Source organism: Eublepharis macularius, chromosome 4, assembly GCF_028583425.1.
Source record: "Eublepharis macularius isolate TG4126 chromosome 4, MPM_Emac_v1.0, whole genome shotgun sequence".
In the NCBI taxonomy this organism is placed as follows: domain Eukaryota; kingdom Metazoa; phylum Chordata; class Lepidosauria; order Squamata; family Eublepharidae; genus Eublepharis; species Eublepharis macularius.
Window position 1 is genome coordinate 132,662,828 of NC_072793.1, and position 26,223 is coordinate 132,689,050.

Below are 26,223 nucleotides of genomic sequence, written 5' to 3' on the forward strand. Positions count from 1 at the left end.
ATTCTGGCTGCGTATGCACTTCAGAAGCAGCCCCAATAGTCTTATTGCATACATGCTGTGACGGAACGGGGCCTTTCCTCCCACTGGTAGACCCCACTCTGCCTACCCCTCCCTTTCGGCCTTTGGCCAGGCACCTGAAGGGGCTGTCTCCCTTTCCTGTCTCCGGGTATTCGCTGTCACCGCTGTCCCTGTATGGGGTCCTGGTTAGGCGGGACAGCCTCCTAACTAGAGATGGGCACAATCTGCATTACGATAGAAAAAAAACCCATGATAATGGCGATCGCGACCCGGTGGATCGTGATCGTCCACAGCCAACGATCCAGCGATCGGGAGAGGCCTGGATCATTGCGTTCGGGCTCGGATGGGGGATCCAGACACTCAGGCACCAGCAATCTATTCCCCTGGCAACGGAGCCAGGGGAAAGCCTGAGCTCTGTTTGCCCTCCTTCTGTCGCCCTGGAAACCCGAATGGAAGCCCAGCTTTCCTTGATCAGCAGGGCTTCCTTCTAACCACGGAGCAGCAAAGCAGTCACAAGTTGGGAGAAGACACCCAGGGGAGGGAGGGGGAAGGGGGTGTTCTGTAGCCATGGGCACTCCAATCTCATCCCTGCAAACCCTGATAGGCAGCTCTGACGGCCAAACACAGACCTCCTGTGTTGCTGAATGGGACCTGAGGGGAGGCGGCTCGTCGCCGCCTCCCCATGCCCGCCAGGCCCGGCTGCCGCCGCCACCACCCACCTTCCCACATAGCTGAGAATAGCAGCGCGGCCCGCTTTGGCATCCATGATCCACGGCTCGGGAACGGGAGATGATCAGTGTGGATCATTAATTCGGGATCGTCGCCGGAACCAATCCACGATCAGCTGGATCATTAATTTTTTTTGTACCTTGCCCATCTCTACTCCTATCCCCTCTTCTCTGCTAGTGGGCCCAAGCGGTTGGGGGACTATGTGGAACAGAAGAGCTTTCCTCCGTCATCAGTTCCAAAACTCATTTATTGAACTGCTAACTATACACAGGTAAATAAATAGTGAACAGAAGGACTAACAAAATCTAAACAGAAACCCCTACTCTATCTCCCTCATGCTCTAATTAAATGTTGTGTAGGGCAGGGCCCAATCCTTTGATACCTGGGGTAGCACTAGATCTACCTCTCCCCTCAGCCTTTAATGTTCTTCCTTCTGCAGTACTCCATGGGAAGTTTAAGAAAATTCCTTACTCCACAAGGTATTATGCGTGTGGCTTGAGGGATATAGAATGTACTGAACATGTTCTCCTGTACTGCTTATTGTATTGTGATATTCGCCCCATTTATCTAGTGCCTTAGCTTCAAAATCATGAAGGTCAATCGGATGACAGTAAGACACGCCTTTTACTATCCACACATGACCCTGAGATCATTGAGTCTGTGGCTAAATTTTTTTGTTGTGCATCGAAGAGGAGAGGAATGGTTTAAGTGATGGGGCAAGGGATGTTTCTTTTTGTCTCCTTGCTGACTGTGCATATGTATGTTCTGTTATGCCAGTAAAGGTATTTGATTCGATTCGAGTACAGAACTAAAGTCTTCGTAACTACTCTAGTTGAACACAAGCAGTCCTTCTCAATGGTTTGTGTTTTACTTCCAAGCAAAAACACTTGTGTGCTTTTCAATTTCTGTGTTATTTTAGAAATGAACTCTAAATCTGTATTTGCATTGCTTTCAGGGGTTGGTGTAGGGTAGTGGCTAAGAGACTGAAGATTGTTTGAATCTCACTCATGAATCTATTTTGATTTCCCATTTTGGTTCTAACATGAGCTTTGGGCTAGAAAATGGAACCTGCGTCCTGCTAACAGCAGAGACAGCGAGCCACCCTGAGGGCTAGATGGCGAGTCATGAAGCAGCAATGGAATGCAGACCCACTCCTCCCTAAAGCCCATTCAGGCTGATTACACTACACTTCTTCCCAAAGACTTTGGAAACTCCTCCCAGAATAATTTGGTCCTAATGAACGACCAAGGTCTCTAAGACAATGACTGACCCCAGAAAATTCTTCCCCTTATCTTAGAGACTGTACAGGAAGATTTCCTGTTATTCACTCCACCTTAGGTGTTTCTCCAAACCTCCCCCAGGAAGCTTTTTTAACTTTTATGCAAACCAGTAAAACTCCCCTTTTCAATATCAGCCCCCTCCCCACTTTAGGGTGATTCTCCAGAAATAGGTTTTCTGATAGCCTTAATGCAGAACAGGACCTAGCAGATAATCAGCCTTAACACAGACCCAGCACCTTCCCAGAGACAGCCATCTGTCACTTCCAGTCTTTTGTTCTCTTATCATTGCCCCACCTTATGACCAACACACTCCAGATCATGAACATCTGTACTATAAGTACAGCCCACACATCCCCAATACTTGGCAGCAGTTTTTCTTGCTCCAGCTACTGCCCCTGTGTGAGTTGACACAGGCTCCTATGGAGACGCAAGCTGGTCTCTGTTTCCACACTCTTCTCTTCTGCTTTCCACATTAGGACTCTGCAGGATTTCCACCCTCTGTAGAACAGGTCTTATACTTTCACTCCCGGCTCCCCACATTTTTGTTTATTGTTTAGATGTTGGGTTTAGAATTTTTATTCTGTGTGTGTGTGTGTGTGTGTGTGTGTGTGTGTGTGTTTTTTTACAGGTGTGTTTGGATTTTTGTGTGCTTCTCACCATTCTCCTGCTCTATCAGTTTCTCAATAAAGATTTTAATTTTATTCTGTCTTCCATCTGCTTGTTTCTGGGAACCTCCCCACTCTGATATGAGGCTCTGCCCAGATCTGAAACCCTCGTATAAATAGGCAGGATCCCATAATTTGCCCAACGACATGTGTCTGTATTCAACACATGGAAAAGGCGGATGCTCTAATAGTCGAGGATCAGACATGTGTAGGCTATTTGGGTAACAAAAGTATGGTTTCACACTAATCAGGAATTGTCATGATTTGCTCATTCATTTTTTAAATAGACTGTTCAGGTGATGTTGTGGTCAATATGTTGCATTCTAGTATTTTTGCTGACCATTTCAGACCTGATTTGTGGCAATTAGTTTTACAGGCTGTCCCTGTGAATGGGTGATGAAAGTGCTACTGAGACTTCTCAGGGTTCCTATCCTGTGGTGGTCTCTCGGATCCACTTTTGCAGGGGGGGCATTACTTTAAACAGCCACACGTTTGGCTGAATTAAAGCAACACACTAATCATTAGCCAGTTTGGTGTAGTGGTCAAGAGTGCGGGACTCTAATCTGGAGAGCTGGGTTTGATTCCCCACTCCTCCACTTGAAGCCAGCTGGGTGACCTTGGTCTAGTCACAGTTCTCTGGAGCTCTCTCAGCTCCACCCACCGCACAGGGTGTTTTGTTGTGGGGATAATAATGACATACTTTGTACACTGCTCTGAGTGGGCATTAAGTTGTCCTGAAGGGCGGTATATAAATCGAATGTTGTTGTTGTTGTTATTTTTAAATCACAGTGCTGTTTGATGACTTAATGTTCAATCTTTGTAGGGTACAGCTTCAATCTCTAAGGAAGATACTGAGGTTTGTATATTTGTTTATTCCAGACTCATAATAAAACCTTGTATTTCCCAGTCAATAAACAAAGTAGTAATTAAAGCTTTAAAAATAATAAGATCACTCTAGATCCAATTAGACAAACCATTAGATACACAGAAATCAATCCTTAAAAAGTATACGTTATTCCTATTCTACCTGATTTTTAGGAAAGAGTTAAAATTTCAAAGTTTCTTACCCAGAGCTTTGCCAAAAAGGGAGGAAGCAGATTTCACTGAATTACAAATTGGACAGATTCAGATTATAGGATATGGTCAGTTTATATAAAAGCTCTTACATATGTACATGTACACATACATGTACACACACACACACAACATATTACATACAGAAGCTATTAGAAACATCTTAACTAAATCTTCTGATTTGTGCTCTCTAAAGACATGATATAAGACACCTCTGAGAATTCCGAAGAAGAATGGCTGTAAACTCTGTTCTATTTGTTCTTGGATTATTCTGGGCATAAAGCCATTTATTCATAAATTTTCCTTCAAGGCTGAAAACGGTAAGCTAGCTACAACAGTGGAAAAAATGCATGTCTGAAGGTTTACAAAAGAACCTAAAAGCAAACTCTCAGGCCTACCATGTCAAAACATTCTAAACAGTGATCTACAGTTAAAGTCTGCAACAGTCCTTTAAAAACCCTTCACCTTCCAGCCTAATTAATTACTACCTGTTCTCTGCTGGCTGGCCATTTCTGAATAAATGGTTAATCAGCAGCTCTTGGGAGAACGCGTGTATTAAGAACTGGGGTTTTTTTTCTTACTTTGTACCAGGCAAAGTCATTGATCCTGATCTTTCAAAGAAAAAAATAGTTACTTGGTAATCACACTGTTATGCTAATAAACAATAGAACAGTATGATGGGGTGATTTTGGCTTGCTTCAAAGTCGTTGCCCTGCCCCCATAAGCACTGATAATTAGCCATTTGTTTATGATCTGGGAAGGAACAGTAAGCAGTTTGCTTAAAAAAGGGATTGAAAGAAAAAATGCAGAGGACAGGACCTTTGCTGAAAGAGATTAACTTTCAGCTAGATGCACAGTATGATTTTTCCAGATTTCAAAGAGAATATGATGCACTATTAAGTGCTACATGGAACTCTTATTTTAATTCCACTTTAATGTGGAAAAGGGATGCTTCAGCAGTACAAAAAGATTGTGGTTTGTGGACACACCCTAGGTGGTCTTACAGTGCAATGCTAAGAAGAGTAACTCCAGTCACGAGGGCTACGCAAAAGATAAAAATGCAAGGGAGACATCTTGTCTACATTCTGCCCTCCGAGGGATTCACTGCCTCTGAACTCTCAAGCCCTTGCTCCCGCCATGACCCCCCAAGATCTGTTTTTCACTTTTCTTTAGAAGATTCAATCCTGCCACCATCTACCTCCACAGACAGAGCTGGAACTAACATGGGAAGTCGATCTGTTGGCCATGAGAGTCTCTCTCTTTTCAGTAGGATTTCTCCAGGAATGTCCTGCCTGGCCGCTGTGTGGTGTATTTGATTCTTTCAAATATACCATGCCTTGCTGGCTGCTATGGAAAATAAAGCAGCAACATCCCCATCCACTTAATAAGTCACAGGGAAAAGAAACAGCATATGCATAGAGTGTGGCCATGGTGGGTGCAGGCTTACATAATTAGATTTTACTACATTTTTATTGGACAGAAAGGAAAATTATAGGACTATATAGTTCAAAACTAGATACCTTTTTAGCAACCCTTTTTCAGAGTCCATTCTATCAAAGTTTTTAACTTCCAAGTAGAAGTCAGTGGCTCAGGTACCTGTATTTGAACAGCTATTGAAACGGGAGAATGGGTAGAAATAGAGTGGTATAGTGAGAAACTATCAGTGGAAAACTAAAATAAATTATAGACCTAGAATTATGTATTGGTGAATAAATGCATATGCTCTTTCAACTGGATATTTATACTGTCTTTCAACTTGCCAGCCTCCAGGTGGGGTCTGGAAATGTCCTGGAATTACAACTGATCTCCAAACTACATAGATCAGTTCCCCAGGAGAAAGTGGGTGCTTTGGAGAGTGGACTCTAAGGCATTATATCCTGTTGAGATCCTTTCGCTCTCCAAACTCCACCCTTCCCAAGCTCTACCACCAAAAATTTCCAGGAATCTCTCAAATGAGAGTTGGCCACCTTACTCTGAAAAGAGACACAGGTTATGGCAGTGGATTAAGCTGCCCTGGTAAGAACTGGGTGTGACTTGCTTGCATAGGTACATACCAGAAACTCCATAAGGCATATACTTTTCATGTGACAGAAGAGAGACAAGTGTTGGAAGAATAATTCCCTCCATTGTCACTCACTTGCCAAATGTCCTTTAAATGGGAGGAATGTATGATAATGCAACTTATGTGAGCAAGAGATGTTTTTAATATTATTTATGGAGGGGCAAAGAAGTTGTAAATAGCAAAGTTTGCATTTGAGTAGGTACCTTCAAGTACCTTGTAAAACAAATAAATTTTAAAAAACACCACCACCACCAGGAGCCACAGTCAGATAGATAGTATTTGTTATGGGAACACTATAATGTTGGTCTGTCTTAAAGCAACAAGCATTACTCTTTAGCTGGCACTGCACTTGCCAGGAAGGAGTTTTATTGATCATATTTGTATCCCATCAGAGCCAGAGGGGTACGTTAGGCCTTAACAAAGCATTATCTTTCAGCCTACTGAGTTAGATACATGGCAAAGTGCAAATTTGAATCTAGGTCTCCAAAGCCTAGATATGCTAGATGGGTAAAAACATCTGAAAAGCCAAATGGTCTCTCTCTCTCTCTTTCGTATAGTGACAAAATGCCATAGTGACCAAGTTAAATAATCAATCATTTCCTACCATTTAAGCTTGTAGCTTCAACTTGCCTAATGGTATAGCTGACCTTTACAGAAAACAGCTGATCCTAATTTACCAAAACAGGACATAACATATTTGAATTACAGGGATGGGGGGTGGTTTTTAATTAAATTTGCACTAGGGTTTGGGGATCTTTCCTCTTTGAACTCTTTTATAACACACACACACAACAAGAAGGTGATGGAGTAAGACAGGGAATTCACACCTTGCACCCAAACATGAATTAGAAATATTGGTCTTTGTCACACTATAAGATCAGAAAGAGATAGAGAGAGAACACTGCCCATGACAACAACTAATAAATGTGGTTGTTTTGAATAAGATGCTCATGAAAACTCTCTACTTCTGCAGAACAAAAATAGTTTCTCTTTACCATGTAGCTAGCCACATTTGTCACCAATGTCAAACAAAACAGAAAAAACAATAATCGACATACAAAAATAATAATGGAACTTCCCTTCTGAGATCTAACAGAAGTATTTTTGGTTTGGCCCTACTGTGTCAGTGGAAACCTTTCTGAGGTTAAGGTTAAGGTTAAGGTTGACTGTAGTAATTTCTTAAGTGAAAGGCAGAGGTGAGCAGACATGGCAGAGGAAAGGTACTTTTCAGCTGAAAACTTTGTTTGTTTGTTTGTTTGAAAGATAAATGCCACATACCATCTTTCCAATAATCTACTCAATCTCAAGAGTAGAATAAACTACAAAAGCTAATAAAAAACAGTAGGAATAGCCTACATACAGTGTCGTTACAGGGATGGTAAAAATACTCTAAATAAGTTACTGCTATTGATGTAGAATATACATTTTGAATTGCCTGCAAAGTTCTCAAAGATGCAACTGCATTTCTGAAAGAGGCCATGGGATCGTATAGCCCCATAATGTGATATATAAATCATGTCCATCATCATTCTTACTTCTACAAAGATAAAAGTTGATCTGTGTACACATTGACAAATGGTTATTTGCAGACAGTAAAAGATGATGAGACACTTCTTGAAGTCAATTCAATAGTCTTATGCAAGTCATTGTTTTCTAAATGAATTACCCAGCAGGATGGTTGTAAGGATAACATGAAATCATTCCCACTAATAGAACTTCTCCTGGTTGAAGGAAGCAAAAGCGGCACATCTGTAGACAAGGGTGGGTTTTCAGCATATTCACGATCTTCCTTAATATATAAAAGAAAGACACTCCCCTCACCCCCCTCCCCTAAAAAAGGCCTGTTAAAAACATGTACTCAGAACACAGAGAACTGTTTAGAGTCAGTTAAAGGAGTCAAGAGAAATGCAAAAGGAGATGGAGAAACTGACCTGCTTAAGACCCTAAGAATTTATAATATCCTTGAGGGGTATATGTGGGTCCAGATGTGTTGTATTTATTAATAATTAACTCTCCCCAACAGTGAATCCTTGTGAGTGCTAAATCTGTAAAAGTACATTACACAAGCCACTACAAACCATCCTGAGAGAGAAAAGTCTGAGGAAATAAATCCATATTTGTCTTTCCCATATTTCTACTTGCTTTGAAAATCTACCTTTGACTGGAAAAACAAATTTAAACAAGTATTTAATTTTCCAATTTTGCCCTACACGAGGTATGTAGGGAAAACCATTTATTCACCTAAATTTTGATTATGAAAACAAAAGGTTGGAGGGTGCCCTCCCCTACTGCTGTCACTGCCACACTAGGTTTCCTCACCACATTCTCACTGGCACCATTATGACTGGCACAAGCCCAGCCAAGAATGAGTGGGGAGAAAGGCATGCTGGGCCCTTACCTACAGCCTTGGTTTTCACCAGTTAAGGAGCTGTTGGTGATGCTGGATGGAACCCAGCCTCGGAGCAGCCCTGAGAAGGTGCAGGAACCAGCACCTCAGGAGGAGGCTGAGTGGGGTTGAAAAGAGCAGCCCAAGCACAGAGGGGCCCATCAGCAGCACATGCAATGAGGCCTGGCAGAGGGCAGGCATGAGGAAACAAGGATGGGCCCCAGAGGGTCTATGTCCAACTCCAGCCAGCCCCTGGCTCAGCCGATGCGGAGGGGGCTGCAGGAGAGAGAACAGGCAGTGGCCATGCACAGTGAGAGGGGGAAGAGAGAGGAATCACCCCTCCTGGGAAAGGCTAGGTCAGACGTGCCAAAGAAGATGACTGGTAGGAGGAGATGAGGGCTAGATGGCCCCTTGGACTTTTAGTCCAAGGAGAAAGGAAGGACACAGCTCTTCCTACTCCCAGGAAGAAGTAGGAAACAGCTGAAGCATCCCCCTTCTCTTCTGATTCTGAGGCCTGGGGACACCCACCCACGGAACCCAGCAAGACAGCCTAGAGCTGGCCAGTGGAGCTGGAGAGGCTTTTTAGTGCTGCTTTCCTAAGATTTCTCTGAGCTGTTTGGGAAAACCTGGCTAAGAAAACTTTTTAGATCTTCCAAGATAAATTAGATTTGACTCATTTCTTAACTGCCACTTGTGAATTTATCATTCTTACCACAGTGGGGTTATTTCATAGAGTAGCAAAACAGCTTAATGCACACCTAAAGTCTTCCATCTTTAAAGAACAAATAACCTTGCCCTCGGAATCCAAATAAGAGCTTTTCATCTATTGTGAGTGATTGAATATGATGCATCTGGCCTTCATACAAAGCAGCAGACTCACTGACCTTCATGCTTAATGATTCCTTATACACAAGCACAAGTTTACACACAGAAGGATACCAATACTTTTCCTACCTGAATAGTAGTATTACCACCTTCCAGAAGGGCAATGGCTAGAAGAATGCTCTCATGAAAAACTCGATCACTGGTGGCATTCATGATGAGATCTATGACCAAGTTGGATGCCCCTTCTTTGTCCAGATGACACTGAACTTCTGCCAAACTCATTTCACCACGGCTTGCTGAGCTAGAACCAGACCCACCTCCTAGAAAAAAAGGTTAGAAAATTATGGATTTCAAGGTCCCCACGTAATTATTTCTATCAGGAAACATAATTCACTCTCTCATTAAGAAGGAACTGAGTTTAATTGCAAACATATTCCCATTTATTTGCAGTTTTATTCCCTATTTAAGTGCCAGCAACATGCCTGGGTCTTTGTAATGCTAGCAGAAGATGTTGCATGAAGAATAATAATGCAAACAAAAAGTATTATACAGCAGCAAAGTCTCAGACTTTTCAATATAGTCAGTATAGTCAGAAATGCACAAACAGCAAGGCTCACTTTCAAGTCACACAGGTTTTATGGAAAGGGCATCAGAGAAGCTCTTAGCAAATTCCCAGCAATGGAAACCATGTGAGGAAAAATAACATTTTTGGAAAAAAGCTCCCATAAGGGGATAGGGGCATAGGTTGGTTCTGAAGACAGACAAAATCCCTTTGTGGAATCCAAATCTGGGAGCCAGAGTGGTATATAAAAAAGGGGATTTTACAAGAGCAGGACTGGCATTGAAATTGGGTTAGATCGCTACTAGAGAAGAGGGAAGAGATATATTAGAGGGACAGAGAACTTGTGGAGGATGTTCATGGCCAGCATCTGAGGGTCAAAACAGAGGTAATGAAGAAAGCAGATTGTTTTCAATATAAAAGACAAATTGCAGACCCATGGGGTCCCAATTCAGAATGTGGTCACCAGGGAGTGGAGTGGGGATTTAACTCCTCATCAGGCATGGTTTCCATCAAATCTACCCCCTCAAACTTTTATTAGCCCTTTAAAGGAAAGCCTTTTCCCTTCAAAAGGGCTAATAGCAGACAAAGGTGGTGATGGTTTCAATCAGCCTAATAGCTCATCTTTCGAAGAATTAGGCTTAGTAGTTTTATTGCAATTAAAATCCAATCTGGAGGAAGTTAAGAATAGTCCCAGAAAATATTGGAGATCTGTGTCACGTGAAAAGGGGTGGGGGAAAAAAATGAAGCAGCAGCAGCAGCTAATTATCAGATCCCTTCACAATGCTTTAGGAATTAACTGCTTCTGTGAGTGACAAAGAGGTATTGTGGAAAAGAAAATACCTACTGAGAAAGCTGCTGGACCCGTAGAATACACAATTTGTTCTATAAAGAAAGAGCATTCAACAGGCTGGAGGGGTAGAAACTATTGATTAGCTCACTGGATATCCTACCTCCTCCTCCAGCTTTACTAGGGCCTCCAGAAGATAAGGTGCCATTGCCAAAGCTAGTGAGGCTCTCTCTTCTTCCTGTCGTTCGGACATTGCCATAGTAACGGTTGACTAACACCTGTCTGAGTGCTTCACCCTTAATTCAAAGAAATTAAAAACAGTCAAATTCCAAATATATCAAGCCAGCAAAATTCAAATACAAAACCAGGTAAATTCTTTTCAATTTAGTTATACCACCAGAACAGAAGAACACTGGAAGCTGAAGTAACACTGAGATGTTCCTAAAACCCTTTTGCCAGATACAGGCTCCCACCACAAGTTTATTATGACTAATATATCCAAGCCATTCCACGCCAAGAGTAGTTTATGGACACAAGCTTTTTACATCCCTTGGGTGTCAATGACACCACACAATGCAACTTTAGCTTGTTATAGTCAGCAACATGAAATGGAGAGGATACAGAAGACTGAGTAAAAGATATATAGTCACTGAGTAGTATCAATGAGCTACTTATTCTAAAAGGATCTGAATATCTCTTGGTAAAGGTAAATGTATCAAAATGGAATATAAATAATCTTCCCCACAAGCCAGCCAATTTGAATATGACTACCTGCACCGGAACAATGGAAATGCTTCACGGACTTCCTGGCTTTTAAAACTATTTAAACCTCTACGCTTCTGAATTCCAAACACAAAAGATGGATTCAGTCAGCTTGTCTACCTCCCCACCAACATAAGCACTGACTTCTTAGGGTCAAGTACTGAAGGTCAAAATATTAAGGTGATACCACTAGAAGTTTGTCTCTTCTTTCTCCTTTCTTAGGGTCAAACCAGACATAATATGAGAAATAATTGGAATCTCTCATTTAAAAACAACTCTCACAACAGCCATGAGAGGACTCCTACCGGACCTCTTCCCTTGGACATTTTCCCAACCTACCCCTCCATTTCAGATGCTATGTGCTCCATGGGTGAAGACATTGCCTCAAAAATGTCCATACATGAGGATGAGGCTCTCCAGATATATTTAAAATGTCATTTACGCATAATTTCAACACTGTCCCATGTACTGAGATCAAGCTTTAAAACACTTTTCAATTTTAACTAAAAGTTATACGGGGTTGGGGAGACAACAGAGATATCATTAATTAAAGGGATCATCCCTTTCAAGCTTCCTCTTATTGAAAGAGACTTTCCAATATATTTGGAGCTGATTTAATCAATGGTGACAAACTTGCTTTACCAGGTTTGCGAATTCCAAATCTTAGACTTCCACAATCCTGGGCTGGATTCCAATGAAGAACCCCCACCCCCACCCTCAGCATTAAACTTGTGCTTCCTTCCCTGTACTTCCAACTAGGTTTGGGAGGCGGTAATGCCCATCACCAGCAATATTTCAGCTCTACGACTCTTAGCTCCCTGAAGTTCTCCTGTTCTCTCATTCTACCCAGTCTCCTTTGCTGCCCCTTATGCCTGAAAGTGCCTTCCAGAACACTTGTGTGATGCCACTTCTCTTACTTCTGCCAGATCTCTTCTCTTAGCCTATCTTTTCTGTAAGGGTCTCAACTCAATCTTTTACTTCCCTTCCCCTGCATAAAAGTAAACATAAGCATGTTCAACTTCCCTTGTTTATACTTGCCGCCGCCTCCCTCACTGCCTTTGTCATTTTCATTATGGCAAGTTTTACTTTGTAAACTCCGCTAAGGCAGAGATCTCTTCTTGAACTCTGTAAAAGAGTAACTGAGGCCATAACAACAACAACATTATTTTTTAACTGAATGGAGGCTACAAAAGGATCACATCCCCATTCAGTTACAGGTGTGACACAGTAGATTTCTTAATAGATACAATTTTCAGTCACCTGAATCCTCAGTCTTCAGTTTCTGTGAGAAAGGAGGACTAAGAAATAGAATAAAATATAAGGCTAATAAGACTTTGCTAGGACCACCTGCATTTAGCAACAAAGAGCACCTTTTGAAAAGGAAGCTGATGTGATGATCCATTTGAACAGAGAACATTCTCACTGTGTAATGGAAGGATCCCTGCACTGAAGTTACAATGTGAAATGCTAGGTGTTGTAAATTATTTGTAAAATTCAAGTCATTCTCATCTCCCAAGATATCATGAAGTAGACTGTTACAGAAATTTCTTTACCCACTAGCATTCATTACCCACGACTGAGCATTCATACCTACCACCCATTAACATTCATTTCATATTCATAAGAGTTCTTCAAACATGCCTTTTAAAAATACTAAGTTACAAATTCATTTTCTGACACAGTCCACCAAGTTTATTTAATTGAAAACTAGAAACAAGTTTCCAGGGAAGGGACAAGAAGAAGATAGTTGAGGATAATTTTCCATTGAAGTAAAAATAGCTTGGATGCAAACTATGGGACTGGGCCCAAATATGCCCTTTTGCTCATTGAAGAAGTCTTTCCATCAGCAGAATACTCTTTCTGTCAGAAGAAGGGGACCTTCCATGGATGGAAGGACATCTGGATCCTACCTAAAATCTTCTTGGAGGAGGAGGATCATTCTGGCCTATACCAGCATAAACCTGTAGCATACAGGTCATATAAAACCATATTCATGTAAATATGGATCAGTTTCTTTGGTCTTGAATGACAATCCACAGCCCTGTGTGCATTGAGAGAGGACTGGTAATTCTGTTCCAGAATTCTGCTCCTGATGGTCAACGAATGATCGGCAGCGTTATGGGAGCCAAAATTAGGGTTTGCAATCGGCAGAAATCACTATCCTTTCCTCATCCTTCTGCTAGTGTAAACTGCAACCATGATGAAATGGCACCATAGGATTCAACCCAGTAAGTGTAAGCCACAGAAGATTTCCAAGCAGCTCTATTATCTAAAGCAGAATTCATCTGGACTGTGCTTCTAAAGATGTAATTGTGTCACAAAAAAGGGCTCTTAGGGGACAAGTTCCACCCTGCAGCAAAGGATTCTACAAAAAAGTTAAGGTACCAAACTCAGATGGGAGAATGACAAATCCAGCCTGACAAATCCCCAGTCAAATCCCCAAGGATCTTTCCAGGTGTAGGTCATTTGGAAGGAAGTGAACACCACCTGCCAGCTATCACAGTTGACATCAATCCTGATGCTTATAGGACTGCAATTAAAATATCTACCAGACAGGTTAAATACATTTCAAATCAAACCTTTCCATCTTTTAGAAAGGAACCTTGTTACACATTGACATTAAAGAAAAGCTAGAGTTGTACATTTTCATTTCTACAATATTTACTATATTTGCCACAGCAACTAGGGCCCCTACCAATTATTCTATTATCAGTGGAACTGCAGCCTTGATGCTCATCCCTATAAAAAGAAGGTATGCCTTTTCATAATAATTAGGACTGGGCATCTGTGCCCATTCCCAGTTATAAATCTAGACTAATGATATCATTAACACCAAGTACTGCAATAAACAGACTGTAGATTACTGCAAAAGCACAAATCATTTCACATACTCTTCCACAGCATTTCAGAACTGGTTGCAAAATAGTTTCCCAATTTGGCAATATTAAAATAAATTTGGAGCAGGAGGAGTTATAGTGCTGGTCTGGTGAAGAGACTCCTGTTCCATGGGTTATAGTGTGAAACAGATTATACAATCAAAGCACCATACAAAATACTTTATCCCATAATTTTCCAAAACATAATGTATTGCCCTAAGCAGCTGTCCATAGGACCTCAATTTATAATGGCATATGAATTAAGTCAGGGCCTTCCAGCTGACATATTTCAAGCTATTTAAACACTATACACACTGATCCTAACAGAACGCACATCCAAACGCTTCCCAAATTATCTGAACAGGTATTTGTTATCTTCCTTCCAGAGTATATGTCTTTGAAAAGTTAAAAAAGTGATAAATGTAGCATGTTTACAAGCTACCTTATGCTATCCAAAAAGAAAAGGAAGAACAGATCACCAGTGTAATTAGAAAAGCCCGCATATTAAACCTAATGACCACCACTGAATATACATACCCTTTTATGATCTTCAAGCTGTCTCTGTATTTGACTTTGATCAAGCTCCTGGTGAGTATGCAGAAAGTCTGTTTTAAAGTCTGATACTAAAGAGACACTAAATAGATTTAACATCAATAACTAACTAGTTGTCACAATGAGCTGTATGTTTTATAGCAACAACAAAGCTGAAATCGGTTGTTCTAATAAGCCATCTCATTAATTACTGCCTAAACTTCTTCTGGTTCTGATTGAAAATGTCAAAGTTAAGAATACTGTCAAGTCATACAAAGCAGGTGTCTATACTTCCCCCCCACAGAGAATACAGAAAGGCACCACTTATTTTTACATTAACTGAAAATAATGAAGGAACAGAAATGGAAATTGCTATCAGTGACAACCATGCATATACACAGACACATAAACACACATTATATGTACACATGGTTGAATATGCTGTTATTTCAGACACAATTTACCCTCTTCCAAATCTCATTTTCAAAATGTGGAAAGGCTTGAGAAGGAAAAATTGCCGCAAGATTTTCACTTTTCTTGTAAGCAAGAACAGAGACTAAGTAGTTCAACTATAACTCTTTAATATTTTAGGAGCTCTTTTTAAAGGGAAGGATGAGGCTGTGAATTAAAATTTAGTTTCATAGTAGAGGAATATATTCTTTCAATTTCTGGAAAGGTCATCTGAAATCCAGAGGAGACTATGAATTGAAATACTGAAAATACTGAGTGCATAATGCAACACCCCATCCCAAACAAAAATGCAACTAGATGTGGCATCTACAATAAAAATTCACGCACACGAATCCACAAGGTTTTCAATATTTGGATTGCAAAATATTGAAATGCTACATGTAGACCAAGGTTCGCTTACAAATAAATCCACATACATAGTAAGAGATTAACAATAACTAATGTGTTCACTTAAAGAGACTTATCACAAGTCATATAAAACTAAATAATTAAAAAAAACCAGACACACACAGCTGAAGGGCCACCTGATCCAGAAAAGGATTAATGTACAAGATACTGTTGCTTTAACTAGGGCAATACTGTATATATGCTTTTGAAATATTGAACTAGATACATTGCAGGGTGTCTTTGAGAGTTAACAGGCATGGTCCTCCCCCTGAGTTTTTTAAATCTCATCTTCTGTTGCCTAAACCAGCCTAAATTTGTTTCCTTTGAGTCATTCATTACTCAAGCACTGAAACATATGACAAAATTATGGCTACGCTGTATAGACCCAAGTGGACTTCCAGCCACCAAAACATATACACACACTGACATTCAAACACTGCTACTTCAAAAATCACCAATATTTGTCTGTTTTCCAAATATAGGTGAGTGACACACCTCCACTGAGCAATCCGTTTCCGGTGGCTGTGCCAGCTAGTCAATGCAAAAATTAAAAGGAAAATGTATTAGTCATGAAGATTTCTTCTAAAGTCATGGTCTACAACATCTTAAGGAATGTTAAAAAGGCAAAAACAAAAACGTGGTGCTAGCCTGGCCATAGTATATAGTTTCCCATCTATTAAGAAAACATGTCAAATAAGTGTTGGAAATGTGGGAAACATATAGGGACATTTTTTCATATGTGGTGGACCTGTAAAGAGGTGCATAGATGGTTCACATATTGTTACAAACAATATGTTACAAGCAATGGTGCACATATTGTTACAAACTATCTTACAGGCTTCAATTCCCTTCAAACCAGAAACATTTTTGTTAAACTGTTTGCCAGATATGAACAAAGAACAGAAGTACTTCACAATTCATGTAGTAACAGCAGCCAGAATTTTATTAGCGTTTTATTGGAAATGTCGAATAATACCTCCGCAAGAGGAATTAATAACGAAGATATAATGGAAATCGCGGAAATGGACAAATTAACTATATTAATGAAAGGACAAATGGAAGAAGACTTTTCTGTTTCATGGACCTCCTTCTTCAACTGGATTAAAAATATAGAGACTAAAACGTATCAAATATACAAAGGCACTATTGTAATTTGCTACCAGTAACCACAGTTGAATATTTGCTAGGATAAAATATGATGTATGAAGAAATAGAATGTTTATGTAAGCAGACTCAATGAATTTTTTGTATTCTTTTCCCCTACCTTTTCTTCCCAATCTCCCCCTTCCTATTCCTATTTTTATGGAAAATCAATAAAATATTTTTTTAAAAAAAACATTTTTTTCAAAAATAAATCCTTGCTATTCTTAATTTAGATGCATCTTTCCTTTATCACCACCTGCAGACTTTGCTTTGGTTTGCCAGTCCCAGTTGTGTGTACACTGGCATTTAAAGGATAGCGGGTTAAGTATCTGACTCCCAGTTCAAGCAGTTTCCTTTTAATAATTTAATTGCACTGAATTAACATTTCCAGCTGAAAACAATACAAGAAAAAAACATTCCAGGACATATATAAGTAGAAATTTTAGATCAATTTTCACTTATTATTATATAATGGTCGTTTCCTCTTTTGCAATATAAAGGATACTGATTTCCACAATGCTTGCCATTAGCAGCAAGACAGAATATTCACAGCATTTAACATGAAATTCCAGACCAAAGCTTAAGAACATATTCAAACAGATTATACAAAATCAATTATAGACAAAAATACGCAACATAAAACGAAATCTTTATACACAGCGAAACACCTAGAAAAAACAGGGAGCTTAATGTGGAACTGGTTGACTCAAGAACCAAATTATCAGCTTTTATGGTGACTGAAATTGGGATTCTAACAAGATGCACATCAGCTAAAGGGTGCTTCTCATATTATAGTCTGAAGACATGGAATTGCTACCTAGCAACAATGCCATTTCTAAAAATACAGTAGGGCTGCAAGGCTATTAACCAACCTCTATTTGTCAAATACTAATTCCATGATGTTTGCTTACATTCTCAGATGTTAGAACAGAAAAAAACCTGCAGCTGGTTCGTTGACTTCCAAGGCATCCTCTAAAGTCATTTTTTTAAAAGTCTCTGCTTATGCGGTAAATGTAAACAAAGTGAAGAAAGAAAAACACGAAAGAGTTCTCCAAAGCCCGGGCCTTAGGACATTTCAAAATATGTGACCTACATTCCAAAAGATCTTTAGTATACTCAGGTCCCAGTAAGGAGGGCATGAGTTGTCACATTTCCTCTAATACTGAGGAATGTTCCACATTCACAACAGATTGTACTAGACTGAGAAAATATATTTTCTGACACAACACTAAATGTAATTGTTCATACTTCTACCATACTCTTATAATCAAATATATACATAAGGGAACACAATTTTTGTATTTCATGAGAGCCACTTTTGAGTAATGAAAAATATCCCAAGTTACTCCCTCTTCTTTGGCAGGTTACCAAATTCTACCATGTTTCAGAACATGGACTAGAAAGAACTTCAGAAATGAAGCTATAAGCTAAGGACCACAGATAAAAATCCTATGAAATAAAAGATTTTGTTTTTAAAAAAGGAAGTAACAAGCTAGTGCAGAACTTTTCAAAATCTTTTCCTGGATACTCTAGAGGCTGTATGAGTTATTCTGCAGCAGCAGGTGTATCCTTAATAACTGTAGGTGGAAATGCAGCCAAAAAATTTCAAATCATACATCCAGGAGACTGATTTCTTAAAAATGCATAAAGCAATGGAATGTTTTCCAGAAGAGTTTTATAATTCTCCATCTTTTGCCAAATGTTTTCCCTACTGCAAGACTGAGACTGCTACGCAGAGGAACACAATGACAAACCAGCTCTGGTCTTCTCTTGCCTTGCAAACCTCATGTTCCTGGTATTGTCATGAGTTGGTTGAGACCTTACAGCACACAATTATTTTTATTTTTTATACTGTTCTTAAGTCAAGAGCATTTCTTTTAAATACTCCCCAGACTATCAGAAATGTGGAAATACTTTTGGAAAGTAAAATTTGACTAGTGAATTAAGCTGCTTCTTTTTAAAAAAGAATTGTTAAATCTACCAACATAGATTTAATCTTTCATCTAAATAATTGCAGTTTAATGTGAAAGAATAGAATAAGAATAGATATCCAACATATAAGCATATATTCATTTTACATGGTCAAAAGGAATTAATGGGGAATTACAAACCACTTCTGAATGCCCAGCATTAAAACAGCAGAATGTATGAAAAAGTAATCACCTCAGGAAAATCTCCCAACCCCCCCCCCTTCATGGTTCTGCATCAGTATTACTAATTAGAACCTCCTTTTCGCTCACAGGCACATGGTTATGAATATTTTTTTAAAACTTCATGATTCTTAGAAGTGCAATCCTAAACAGAGTTACACACTTCTAAATCCACTGAACTCAATAGGCTTGGAAGGGTCCCATTCTGTTGAGGAACGGATGGCACCATAAACCATTCTGACAGAAATTTCAAAACAATATAATATATTATTGTAAATATGTCGTAAATGGAATACAAGCAAAGACTGAACACAAACTATTAAAGTAATCAGGAGATTCTTGGAAACATTCAGAACGTCAACAGGACTGATAAAAGTCTTTATCAGAACATGGACTAGAAGGTAACAAATAGAATTTTCACAGCAAAGAGATTGCAATTAAGTTGTATCTTTCATTACACATTCTTTAAAATGACTAAACTTCTGTCATGGTTACAAAGAGAACACCTAACAGATAGCTCTTTTCCTGTGTAATCCTACAGAGATTTACTCCAGTATAAACCCACTGATTTCGATGGGCTTAGATTGGAGTACCTCTGCATTGGATTGTACTGTTCCTCTACTTATCAACATGCTCAAGTTTTCCTAGAAGATATATCTTCTGGTCTGGTAGCCCTTCCTATAAAAGAAAGAGTTAACCTCATCCCAACAGTAGAACTGGAAGATGTCACCTAGAGAGGGCAGTTTTGTTTGAGAGTTAAACTTTCAAGTAATGTCAGACATTTGGGGGTAAGAATTCTTGCTGAGGGAAAGACACTGCAAATGCTTAATGGCTCTTTCATAACTCCATTATTCTCTGAAAATGAGTTCTTCTTAAAAAAAGTTATGAAGCTTCCCCCCAAATTCTGTTTTCAAAATCTCAACGATAAAGTTATGAGGTTTTTAAAAAGTTATGAGGTTTATATAAAAACCAGTAATAAGGTATGTATAAAATGTCCGGTGTCAGTCTAGAAATAAATAATATCGCATAGCTAATATTAAGACCTATCTAGTTCAACAAATAGTGACAATGAATAACACTGCTAGCATCATGTTGCCCACCGCTGCTCCAAGTAGCAACAGTGGAATTTTTTTTAAAAAACAAAACAAAACAGCAGCTGCGTGAGCATGATATCACTTCTGGGGAAACCCAGAACTGACATCACACTTGTGGTAATCCCACCCACCCACCCATGTCCCTAAACCCACCCCAAACCTGGCGACCTACTTACAGAGGAAACTTATGACCACAGCATGCAGTGGTTTAGGACTACTATAGACACATGCATCAAAACCTTTCTTTCATCCTTACATACTGGGTGAGGATACAATGAGTGGCTGATCAAACTGATTAGCAATTTATGATAAAATGGGCTAAAAATTTTGGGTATAATATACAAATGGACCAGTGGGAAATATCTGGGTAAAGGGGCTCAAATTTACTTTGAGTTCCACACTTAAAGAAAACTTTTATAAAATGATCTATCAGTGGTGTATGTCTCCTGATAAATTAGCAAAAATTAGTCAAACAAATGTTGGAAATGTGAGCAACATGAAGGAACATTTTATCACCTTTGGTGGGCTTGTCCTAATTCACACATTCATATGATAATATAGAACATTTTGAAGATCAATATACAATTTAAAGCCTTTTTCTTGAGACAAATGGACAAACAGTTGGAAAATAAACATGGCATTCTATTTTTATATATGACAATGGTGGCTAGGCTTTTATAGGCACAAAAATGGAAAAGTACAGTATTCCCTTCAATGGATCGCTGTGAAAATGATGGAGTTAGCGGAGATGGTTAAACTGACAGCTCTGATCAGAGATAAAACATTGTCTATCTTTATGGTTAATTGGAAACCCCTTATTGACTTTCTCCGTGAGATGAGAAAAAATGAACCGATGATTTGTGGATTTGATTTCTAAGAAGATAAATTTGGGGGAAATAAATAGAAGGGAGGCAGTATTGAAAAGGTAAATTTTGGGTATCAAAACTACAAGTATAATGTTTGTAAAGATATGATAGGTGTTCTAGAGAAAAATGGAAAGTGAAAAATGTATTATCTTCCTTTGTTTTTTTCTTTCATTTTTGTTCTTTTCTTTTTCTCTTTCCTTCTCTTCTTTTTTATTTCTTTTTCTTTTCTTTCTCTTTTCTCTGCCCCTTTCATTGGGCTTTTAACTTATTAATAAAATAAAAAGTATTTAAAAAACTGATTAGCAAATTAACAAATTCTGAATTTTGTCTGATTTTATCTAATCCCTCTATCATGAAAAGCAATGTGTTCTACCAAGCACAGTTGAGCGGGTACTCTAATACAAGCAACAAGTTGATGGAGATTTAGAAAAGTAAATTTCCAGTGAAATCTTAAGCAGGGTTAGTCTCATATAAGCCCATTGATTTAGCCCAGTAAGTTAAGTGTCCTTTAAACGTGCTCCCCAGATATTGAATGTTTCATGAAATCTAGGGCAGCATAATGGTCAGCAATTGTTTTTTTAGAAAGATATCACAGTGGTTAGACTATCAGACTAGGATCTGGGAGAACCAGGTTCAGTTTCTCACATTGCCATAGAAACTTGCTGCATTATTCAGCATCACCACAGCTAGGACTTCTTCCCAATTCCCTTGCCATGAAGGCATGAATAAGTCCCTGCATAAAAGATGGCTCTGCTTTGTCTGAATTCATCATATTCCTTCCAAGCACCCTCGAGCTGGACTCCTTTGGACTGAATGGACTTGATATATCTATGAATGATGCCAATTTATTTGTGTAAATAAGTACTTAGTGAGTTCTTGTCACTTTGGCACACAGCACTTTAAGAGGATATTGCAATAATACTATTACATTGGCACTGGATATTGTCCATAGGAATTTTGTATTGCTATATGCAACTGCACTAGCACTTTATACAGACTTGGGTGTTATTTATGCATGTCTAACTGTAAGAAGAAACTTATAAAGGATTGTATGAAGTATGAGTAAATGAGGTATTATGTTTGATGCTTACTGATAATTGTTTTAGTTAGTTTTCATGACAATTTGCTTGCAATTGTACTTTTGTCGTGATACTCTCTGGTTGGTTGGTTAAGCAGCATTGATGGGCGGCAGGAGGGGGGGGATGTTTTCTAGTTTCAGTGAACATAATGCAACTTTTTTAAAAAGTTGAGAGTTGACTTTACAGATTTAAATTAATCACAAAGCCACCTCATTACTCTTCAATTTAGTTGACCTTTAAAACAAGAACAGTACACTCCCAAGGTAACATAATCTGACTAGCACACCTGGAGCTATTCTCATGTCCATTTGGGGCTTATGTCAACTTCCTTAAAGTACTATTAGTCAGCAAGATTATAACTGTGTCCCAAAAGTGTCAGCACTCCCATTTCCAATTTAAGATCATTATTTTATTAATTTGTGAGTTGTCTTTCTGAACAGATGCTCAAGGGAATGTAAAAAGAGGAAGCAGGAAAAAAATCCACCCCTATTCATAAAACAATAAAAGCTTAAAATGATTTTTGAAAGTGATCAAAAAGCATAAAAATGGCAATTAAATAACAGCAGTTCAACCTTAAAAAGACAGCCTTAAAAAAAAAACCCAATTACATCATAACAAACATCACTGTAACAGAAGGACCTTATGGAACTGAAATAGGTACACCTTATTGGTAGAAGAAATCCAGAACAGAGGCCAAACAAACCTTTCTGCCAACCATTTTATGTGCTCTCTTCATCATCTAAGATACTCCACTGGTTTTATTCTTAGTGCTGTCCCTAATAATTTCTTACAACACAGAAATTACCTTAATTTATTTTATACCCCATCTTTTCATTCCAGAAGGAACCCAAAGCATCTTACATCTTTCTCCTCTCCATTTTATCCTCACAACAACCCTGTGAGGTAGGTTAGGCCAAGGGAGTGTGACTGGCCCAAGGTCACCCAACATGCTTCCATGTCAAATTGGGGATTCAAACCTAGGTCTTCCAGATCCTACTCCAACATTCTAACCACTGCACCATATTGGTTCTCTTTTACTTTGGTTTAGACCCCCAATTTGTGTACATGAAGCAAACCCCAATTAGAAACCTTCAATCTTGGAGCTACACGTTTTCCAACACACAGGAACTAGTTATGAAATAGTACATGGGAACTGGAATATATGGAACCTGGTACATACATCTTGTGACTGGTGTGAACTAGTCCTGACAATCAAGTTGCAAGAAAAGTTCAAAACAGACATCTCTGCCACTTCACAGTGTAACCTGCTGTTTAGATGGCTGGGTTTCCTAAATATTAGAAGAACATCTGACTGGATTTTCAAAGCCCACACAAAAACTTTGGCTCCTTTATACCCCCAAAGTGAGATATCGAAGAGTTCACACCTTTCTTATGGTTCTTTTACAAGCAACTTATTAGGAATTAAAATGAATGAAAACTACCCTCTATAGCTGAAAAAATTTTGGCATTAAGGGAAGGAGATCTGATGTACAGCATTGTAAGTCTAACAGTGCCATCCTAAGCAGAGTTTCATGCTTCTAAGTCCATCAAAGTCAATGGGCTCTGAAGGGAGTAACCATGCTTAGGATTTCACTGTAACTCCCTTATATTCAGTTTTTTAGTTGCCTTGCTCTAAAAAAAAAAATCTTTGGTTAAGTCTCTGATTTAAAATCAGCCCCAGCAAGCCAATTTGGCATGCTGCTCTTCGAAGAACATATGACCTAAGTAAAACATCAGATCAAAGCAATCACCTCATCTCAGCAAGGCATTCAACTACATTCACACCAGGACTGAATGCCTACAGTGCACGAAAGGGGAGTGGACTGACTTTATTAGCTTCAGAACTCTGGCTATGTAACGAGCATTACTGACTCATCTCCCTAATGCTGTACCGAATGCACGCAAGAGGAAGGAGTGACTGGCAAGAGCTGTTTGAATTAACAATTGTGCATCTTATTCTGAATGCAGGTCTAGAGAGAGGCTCAGAGCCTCTGTAGATGCAGTACTTGAATCGGCCCCCTTCACCACTTCTCATGGCTAAGTAAAGGTCAGAAGAGGGGGAGACAGGCAAACACTTACTTCTCCTTCCATGGGAGTGAATAGGTTACCTGCCCCTCTTTTCTAAGCAATGAGCTAACAGCAAGCTTCCCCTGTGAAGAATGGCGTCGGATATACCAACGTTACAAGACTGATCCTTCACAGTAAGAGTGGCCATCTAAAAGCAGGAGATGAGTGTGCTGCACCACAACCCCCATTACATCTGTACTTGGGATGTTTCTCTCCCCCCTCCCTTCCTCAGCCACATGTTGTTTACCATCCTTTTCTTCTGACAGGATTCCTGTGATTTAAACAGCTACAGAACAGGCAGAAACTTAGGTGATGCATGGATGGTTAAGCCCCCCCTCCCCTGCCCTTCTGTCTGTGCTTTGACATGCTTGAGCTTGGCTAGAAAATCCTCAGTACCCAACTCAGCTCCCAAGCCCTTTAGAGATGCAAATCCATCATTTATGTAAGAGTAAAACTCTCATAGCAGACACGATTTTACACACACACAAAAAACACCTACAAACAGAGCACTGCTTCAGCTTCTGGCAAAGTTCCCTGCATATTGCCTTGGCAGTTGTGTTAGCAGTTTTTTAAAAAAAATTAACAACTATACAGACGTGGTAACTGCCAGCCTAGTCTGGGATACTGACAGCCAGAGTCTGGACTGAACTAACAGTAAACAGCTCCACCACATTTTATTGGCAATTACTGCTGAAGGTCACACATCAGCAGTGAGCCTAAATTCCAGGAAAAAAAACCCTGCCTGTTATGTAACTGCTGCTTGAACACTGGCAGGTGCCCAACAGAGCAGCTCACTGCGATGTAGGAGGGAGTGTGGGGGAGGGGGGAAAGTAGGACATCTCTCAGTTCCAGTCTGCATCACCAGGACGCCCTCTTCAGGCAAGCTTTCATAGTTTACGAATTATTTGTACTACTCTCTCTTCAGTTCTTTCAATTTTGTTTCTAGTATTTTAAAACAGGAGATCAGGCCTGCTTTACCTCTGGTTCTCACTGAAGCAACATAGCAACATTTGGAGTATGTCGTATAGTTCTTGTAGCCCTATCTCAAAAATGGTAATGAAGAGCTAGGGAAGGTTAAAAAAAAAAAAGGTTCAAGGGGTCAGAAAACCTTCCCTACAGGGAAAGGCTACAGAGTTTGGGACTTTTCAGTTCAGAACAAAAAAGCAACTTAGAGGGGGCATGATTGAGGTTTATGGAATTAAGCCCCAAATACCAGAACTTGGGTGAAGCCAATGATGGGCCTTAAGACGGCTTTTAAAAACAGGATCACACAGATATGGGGGACTGATCCATCAATGGCTATTAGTCATGGTGCATATTTAGAGGAAATGTACCTCTGAATATCAGTTGTTGGGCAGCACATTGGGCTCAATCTTTCTGCTGCCTCAAACAGGGAGAGCTCAGTGTGTAAAGAGATCCTCCCCCGCCCCCAAACGGGAGGAGTATACCTCTACCAGCTCCAAAATGAGCAATTGTAGTTCACTGTAGCCAGACAGCAGTAGCTCCAATCAAAAGGGAATACGCATCCCATCCCCCTTAGGCTCCACAAAGTTGCAGAGGGTCTTCTTTACAGGTTGTTGGAGCCAGGTAGCAGTGGTATCAGGGGCATGCAACATGGATTGCCTTGAACTTCAGTGCTTTGGGGATAAACCACTACCACCACTACCACTGTGTACTCTTCTGGACAGATTAGTGCCACACTCAGAGCAGTGAACAAAGTCAATGTTATTAAAATCCCCACAATACAGTTGGGGCTGAGAGGACTGGCTTACCCAAGAGCACCTGCAGAGTTCATGGCGGTAGGGGGAGTCGAACCAGCAGGATGCTGGCTTGGAGCCTGGACACTTAATCCCTATGCCATTTAAGCACTCTGGGATTATTATTTTTTAAATGCAGGTAGAATCTGCAACCTGTGTTAGAACTTGATGTGGAAGATGATGATGACAGGTGTGAGCTACACCTCTCACCTTCTCCCAGGTGGCACCCCTTCCAATCTGTCACCCTGAGTGACTGTTTGGAGCATTTGGGTGGTGCACTGGCTCTTCTGAGGAAAGCAGTAAGGAGGGAGGCTTTGATCTCTGAGTTCCTTCTTGTGGGGCATATGATTGGCCACTATGGGAAACAGGAGGCTGGACTAGACAGACCACTTATCTGACCCAGCAGCCTTGATCTTGTGTGGAGGAAAGGAATGAAAAAATGGAATCATGAAAAAATGTAGCATCAGAACTAATCATTGATTTTTTTTTCATCACAGAAGCTCTTTTCAACATAATACCTGGGTAACAATGTGCTTTGAAACTTAAGCCAATGGGGTGGGGAGAAACCATGCCAAGAAGTTATCTTTCACTTTTCCAGTTGTTATGGTCAACATGGTTAGTGCTTAACTTGATGCATCATGCCTGTGCCTTG

At 39.8% G+C, this 26,223-nt stretch overlaps 1 protein-coding gene across 1 annotated transcript in view; it reads right to left on the reverse strand.

Annotated features, from left to right (window-relative positions):
* ITPR1 (inositol 1,4,5-trisphosphate receptor type 1) overlaps window positions 1-26,223 on the reverse strand; it is a 282,814-nt gene that overhangs the window by 73,402 nt on the left and 183,189 nt on the right. The window contains exons 38-39 of the mRNA XM_054975949.1: window positions 10,552-10,684; window positions 9,169-9,359 (exon numbers count right to left, since the gene is read on the reverse strand). Coding sequence (XP_054831924.1) covers window positions 9,169-9,359; window positions 10,552-10,684 — 324 coding nt within the window. The remainder of the gene's footprint in view (window positions 1-9,168; window positions 9,360-10,551; window positions 10,685-26,223) is intronic.